This window comes from Tursiops truncatus, chromosome 16 (assembly GCF_011762595.2).
Source record: "Tursiops truncatus isolate mTurTru1 chromosome 16, mTurTru1.mat.Y, whole genome shotgun sequence".
Lineage (NCBI taxonomy): Eukaryota > Metazoa > Chordata > Mammalia > Artiodactyla > Delphinidae > Tursiops > Tursiops truncatus.
Window position 1 is genome coordinate 13,811,626 of NC_047049.1, and position 6,622 is coordinate 13,818,247.

The 6,622-nt window shown below is 46.8% G+C and overlaps 1 protein-coding gene across 1 annotated transcript; it reads left to right on the plus strand.

Moving 5' to 3' along the window:
- Positions 1 to 281: 281 nt before the first annotated feature.
- Positions 282 to 6,341, plus strand: SPMIP5 (sperm microtubule inner protein 5). The gene is given in 8 exon segments (XM_004321932.1): positions 282 to 336; positions 2,631 to 2,765; positions 2,768 to 2,848; positions 4,274 to 4,305; positions 4,307 to 4,465; positions 4,707 to 4,713; positions 4,986 to 5,075; positions 6,196 to 6,341. Coding segments are annotated over 8 exon segments (705 nt in total).
- Positions 6,342 to 6,622: the final 281 nt, after the last annotated feature.

A 6,622-nucleotide genomic window follows, 5' to 3' on the forward strand; every position in this document is an offset into this window, starting at 1 on the left:
AACTGGCCCTGTTCGGTCCGCCCCCCGCCCCCCCCCCCCCCCCCCCCGCCCCATCGTGGACTCCATGCCAGCCTTTGCAACTTCTGATCCTTTCCAGCCACAGTTTACTCTAATTCTTTGCTATGTCCTGTACATTGCATGTTTAACAGCATCCTTGGCGAATTGTGGTGCTTTCTCTCTGTCCTAATCCCCGGGCAAGGTTATTGACGCCCAAGGGCTCTAGCACATGCGCAGTGAGTTCTCCAGGCAAGGACTTCCCTTCATTAACAGAGAGCAAAATCATGGGGTCTTCCAAGACCTTCATGAGACACCTGCCAATCACACCAGGCTACAGTGGTAAGTGGTGATGTGCCCTGCAGGGGGACCATGGTCCTGATTGCTGTCCCTGCCTTGCCCTCCTGTCCATGTCCGACCGGCTTGTTGGACCAGTACAGGCACTTTAGCTTTAAAGAAATTTGCTGAAAGTGTTTCATTGCTGAAGATGGCAGATAACTGGGTTCTGATAAGTGGGGAGATATAATCTAGGCAGATCTCCCAGGACATGGCCTGGCATGTAAGAAGCGCATAATTAATGTCTGTTATATACATTTGGACCAGGATAGACACAATGCATAAGCTGAGGCTCTGTCCTTCTTCCCAAGTTGTGCTGTTCTCATGAACTAGGGCTGTCCTTATGGTCCCATTTCTTCCTGTGTCCCCTAGAGGGATGGTGACCAACTTTTTTGGTTTGCCGGGAATGGTCCCAGTTTTAGCACTAAAAGTCCTGCATCCCAGGAAACCCCTCAGTTGTTGGCAAACCAGGACAACTGGTCACCCTACCTAAAGGCTTTTCCTCCTCAGGCTTCCGAGAATTTACTAAATCACATCCCTGTGGGTAACAAACCTGGTGGTCCCCATAGGCCCTCTGCTCTCACATATAGGTATTCTCGGTGGGGAGAGGCATGGAGAATATTCCAAGGTTGCCCATCCTCACCCTGGTCCTACTGGTTGGTTAAGAGAATAGGCTTTGGATTCTAATAAACTGAGATTCCAATCTCTCCCTGGCCATTATCTATGTGATTGTAAGTAAGTTACTTCTCTCTATGGTAAGTAGAAAGTTCTATTAAATGGTTGTATTAGTTTCCTAGGGCTGCTGTGTAAAACAACAGATGTCTATTCTTTCACAGTTCCAGAGGCCCAGAGTCTGAAATCAAGATGTCGGCAGGGCCGTGCTCTCTCTGATGGCCCCTGGTGTCCTTGGTTTGCGGCAGCATCACTCCGGTCTCTGTCCCCATCTTCACATGGCTCTTCACGTGGCCTTCTGCTCAGTGTCTCTGTGTCTGTGTGTCTCAAATCTCCCTCTCCTTTTTCTTATGAGGACACCAGGCACTGGATTTGGCGCCCACCCTAAATCCATGATGATCTCATTTCCAAATCCTTAGTTACGTCTGCAAAGACCCTATTTCCAGATAAGTTCACATTCACAGGTACCAGGGGTTAGGACTTGGATAGGTCTATCAATTCAACCCATTACATGGGGTAGGGATAGATTCCTCATAAGACTGTTGTGAGGATTAAAGGAGCCAGCACACATAGCCTGTTTAAAATATCTTGGCCCTTAGCAAGACTCAGTAAGGGTAGCTTGTATTCCTATGTGTGTGTGTGCATATATCAGGTAAAATCTATGCAGATCAAAGTAGACCCTGATGGAGAAAGACCTCTGTGACAGGGCCCCTGGGTGTCTACGATCTCCTCCATGATGTGAGGGTATCTTTTAATTGTCCCAAAACTGGGGAGACTGGATAGTGGGTGGAAGACTTCCAACACTGTCAAGAGCAGTTTAGTAATTGGATTCTTCCAGAGGAGGTTTCTTGCAGGTGCACAGGGTCAGGGTTGCTGCTCTCAACTCTGGGGCCAGGTTTTCTGGCCCTGGGGACAAGGGCAAAAATGGTGGGCTTCAATAATGGGATTGACTTATTTATGTATTGACAGTTCAAAGCCAAGTCTTAACGAGTTTTTCCCCCTTTGTTCTTTTAAAAACTGGTCTTATTATGGCAGCGTTATAGTACTTAGGATTCAGCATCCAGTTTAAATAAATAGTTGTGTTTTACCCATACTAATTGTAATGATTACATGTTATTTTGTGGGAGATGGTGAAAAATTGTGCTCGGGGTGGGTCTCACAGATAATGAATTTACCTTTTTGTGTAATAGGTCTCTGCTTTTAATAAGCCCGCAATTTCCCGGTGGTCTGGCAGAAAAGATCCCCAATTGCATTTGGGAAGTGTCAAAGAAAATAAGCTTTCTCTCTAAAAAGATGAATAATTTCAATTACTCCTTTGACTAACATTTTGGTCCATTAAATGCTTTCCCCGTTTGCCGTTTGGGCTGACATCAGGGGCTTTGCTATCAAAGAATATTACTGTCATTGCCTTTGTTGAAAAGGGCCTTCCCTCCCCACTCTAAGGTCAGTTTTTCATGGCCTTGGGAGGGCCCGGCCGCAGTGGAAACAACAGCGCGGCTCGTATTAATGGCCTTTGGGAAAATGCAGTGTTGCCGGCCAAGGAAGAAACGGCAAGGGGTGGGCTGAGATTCTTGGGGCTTTGGGCAGGTTCTGAATCCCTCGCTGAAGGTCGTGATCGGCTCTTGCAGGCTTCGTGCCCTACCTTAGCTGCCAGGGCAGCTCCAGTGAGGACAACATGTCCCACTGTCTGAAAATCTTCCAGGAGAACACACAGCGGAGTAAAGACCAGCTGGAGGACTTACGCTGCACAGTGGCCACTGCCCCGAACTAAAGCCCGTCTGCTCAGAGGAGACGGTCCTGTGGACCCTGCACCAGTATTACCGGCGGTACCGCCCCTTGAGTCGTGGTACCGGCTCCCAGAAACCAGCCCCCCTTCACCCTGGGCCCAAGCACAGGGCCTGGCCGTCTTGCTGAGCTGCCACTGAGGGCACTGGGTCCAGCACAGTTCCAGGTCCCCAGGCGTCCGTGCAAAATGGAGAGGCTCAGTTTCTTAAAAGGAGAAAGAAACATTTCCAGGGGGAGAGGGAGACAGGTGGGGAGGAGGGTGCTAGGTACTAAGCTCCCTGGGCAGTCATCACAGAGGTTCAGAGAGCCGCTGTTGTCTCAGTAGGTACCGCTTTTAGTTGCTTTCTCTGTGCTGGCTACTGTTATTTCATTAACCACCCACGATGACCCTTTGAAGTCGATACTATTATTCCCACTTTAGAGCAGTGTCCCTTGTCTGAGGTCAGACCTTGGTTTGAACCGAGCTCCTTCAGGTGCTGGCTGGGCGGGAAGGGGTTTTACACTGAATAACAGTCACAATGACAGTGACAAAGACAACTGACAGTATGATTGTATAATGTGAATCATCACAACAATGATTTGTCCTAGACTATTTTTAAGGCCTAAAGGCCTATAAGAAAAGTAATGGACCGATTGTCTTTATTATTATTACTGTAATTGGGGACTTTTCGAGAACACACGCTGACTCACATGTTTGGCGTGCTTTAAAAAATTTCCAAGTCATTACAAGGAACATCTGCCTAAGAGTTGGGATTTAGCCCAGCTCCATGAGTATCTGCTATGTGACCTAGGGCAGGTTGCTTCCCCTCTCTGGGCTACAGTTCCTTCATCCAAGGCAGGGAAGGATGGACTAGACACTCCCTAGGGTGCCTTGCAGCTTTTAGGTTCTGGGACTCAGTGGCCTAATTCAATTCTTACAGCAACTGAAGGGCAGTTGTCTCACATCTCACAAATGTGAAATTACCAAAGGGCAGCCAGCCGGGCAGCTAGAGCCGAGTCTGCTGTGCTTTCTCCTGACCTGCGTGCTTCTCTTGATTCCCTTATTCAGATGGTCAAAGAGCATTGTCTGAAGCTTTTTTTCTTTTTTCTTTTGTATTTAGTCTGAGAAAAGAGTGGGATCTGTTTAAGAGCAAGAACTTGGGAATCAGAGAGACCTGGGTTTGAATCCTGGCCCTATCCCTTCCTTGCTATGTGACCTTGGCCAAGACTTTCTTAACCTCTCTGAGGTCTCAGTGTCCTTCTCCACAAAGTGTAGGTAATAAAGGCACCGACTTCTTATGGTTTGTAAGAGAATAAAATGAGAGCCTATGCAAAGCCCTACCAAGGTGCTGGCACGCAGCATCAACCAACCATTGGTAGCTGCCCTCACCACGTCTAGGGGCCTAATGCTTCCCCTGGGGCGATTGTTGGGATGCCAGCTAGCTTAGGAGCATCGCCCACTGTGTGGCTTCTCAAAGCCCTCAGGAAGCATGGCATCTTTTTACAGAATGCAAATACATAAAGAAACCTCTTCAGGAGCGCCCCCATCCCCGGCTGGGCAGGCTACCTACCGAGAGCCAGGGTCACTGAATTAGGCTGTGCCACGCGGTACACCGTCATGGCCAGAAACTGCTACAGGGACTTCCTGGACGTCATGGAGCAGACCAAGAGAGCACACCTGAAACCATATGAGGAGGAAGTCTGGCTTGTAACTCAGGTAACAAGAACGAGGGGAAGAGCAGATCTCAGGCCAGGGGTTTCCAGATGCCCCCAGCCCAGCGCTAGGACTGTTTTTTTTTTTGATGTCTCTTTTGTTTTACAGAAGGCGCTGTGTTTGTAATTGCAGGACTTGCCAAGTAGGCAGCCACGTCCTGCTCCCAACCTGTGCCCAGCAAGTTCCAGAAGCCTTGCTTCTGGTCTTTGCTGGTTTGCAGGGAGAGGCTGGCAGTAAAAACCAACTGGGGCCCCTGTCCAGGCAGCAACTTAAGGCTCAAGCATGATGAGGAAGGGAGATGGTAGGGCACTGCATGGAGCGGGGGGCTCTCGTGGCCTCAGTTTTCCCTTCTGTAAAATGGAGATGATGATCCTTTAGGATAAATCGTAAGGATCGGAAATAAACACACCGTGCCCATGCGGGACCTGCACAGATTATATTTATTTTTATTATTAATGAAAGGAATAGCTCTATGACTTTTGTTCTTACTTTAGAATAGATTGAGTTAGGCCTGCAGCACCTCCTCCTACCCCTTCTCCAAAAATGTTGCTGCATGAAAGGCTGCTGCCAAAGTATCCGGATTTCTCTATTCCAGGTAAGGGAGGACTTTCCTTCCTTCCTGCTGGTTTTAAAAAGGGGATGGTTCCAATTTCTCCACATCTTTGCTAACGCTTTTTATTTTCTGCTTTTTTTTTTTTGATATTAGCCATTCTAATGGGTGTGAGGTGGTATCTCTTTATCATTTTGATTTGCATTTTCCTAATGATTAGTGATGTTGATCATCTTTTTACGTGCTTATTTGCCATTTATACATGTCTTTGGATAAATGTCTATTCAAGCCCTTTGTTCATTTTTGAATCAGTTTGTTTGCTTTTTTGTTGGCAAGTGTTTGGAATTCTCTATATATTCTGGATACTAATCCCTTATCAGATATACAATTTGCAAACATCTTCTCCCATTCTGTGGGTTGCCTTTAGATTCTCTCGTACACTGTAGATGGGAATGTAAAATAGTTCAGCTGCTATGGAAAACAGTATGGTGGGCTCTTGAAACAATTAAAATTAGAATGACCATACACCCAGCAATTCCACTTCTGAGTATATTCTGGAAAGAATTGAAAGCAGGGTCTTGTAGAGATATTTGTACACCCATAATTATAGCAGCATTATTCATAGTAGTGTAACCCAAGTGTCCATCTAAGGATGAAGGGATAAGCAAAATGTCATCTATATGTACAACGGAATATTATTCAGTCTTAAAAAAGAAATTCTGACACAACCTACAAGACAGATGAACTTAAAGGACATTATGCTGAGAGAAATAAGTCTAACAGAGAAAGAAATAACATATGATTCAATTTATATGAGGTACTTAGAGTAGTCAAAATGAAAGACAGTAAATTAACAGTGATTGCCAGGACTGAGGGGAGGGGAGCACGGGGATTATTGCTTGATAGGTACAGAAGTGCAGTTTTACAAGAGAAGAAGAGTTACGGGGATGGGTGGTGCTAATGTTGCACAACAGTGTGAATGGACTTAATACTGCTGAACTGACACATAAAAATGGTTAAGCTGGTGAGGATTAAGTATGTTTTAACACAATAAAAAAATTGTTTTCTAAGTAGAAAAAAAAAAAAGCGGGTGGGATGTTTGCAGCAGCCCCTCTGCCTCACTGGGCCACCTGCCTGCAATTTGTGGGGCTGGTTTATCTTCCAGGTGCTAGGTGTCCTACCCTTGGAAGAGTCCTGATGGAGGACCCCAGACGTCCGGTGAGGTGTGGCTGCGCTCAGAGGCCAAATGTCTTATGCAACGGGAGGATTTATCCAGAGCCACTCTCTTCAGTAAAGGGCGTGGAAGGGTAGAAGTGGAGAGCCTCCCAAGGAGAGGCACACATTAAGGGGGGCTCAGAAGCTCGCCATTCTCACGTGAGAGCCCCTCACACACCCCAACCGGCACGAGGGAAATTTCATAAGATAAGCATCGTTTTCACTGCCACCTGCACCCTGACCGGTTGGTGATAACATGTCATTCACAATAAAGGCTGTTTATTGTCACGTGAGCGTAAAGAGGATACACCTCTCAGCATGCTGAGGCTTCTGTGGATGTTTTCCAGGTTATGTTGACCTTGCTGGGTGGAGCCCAG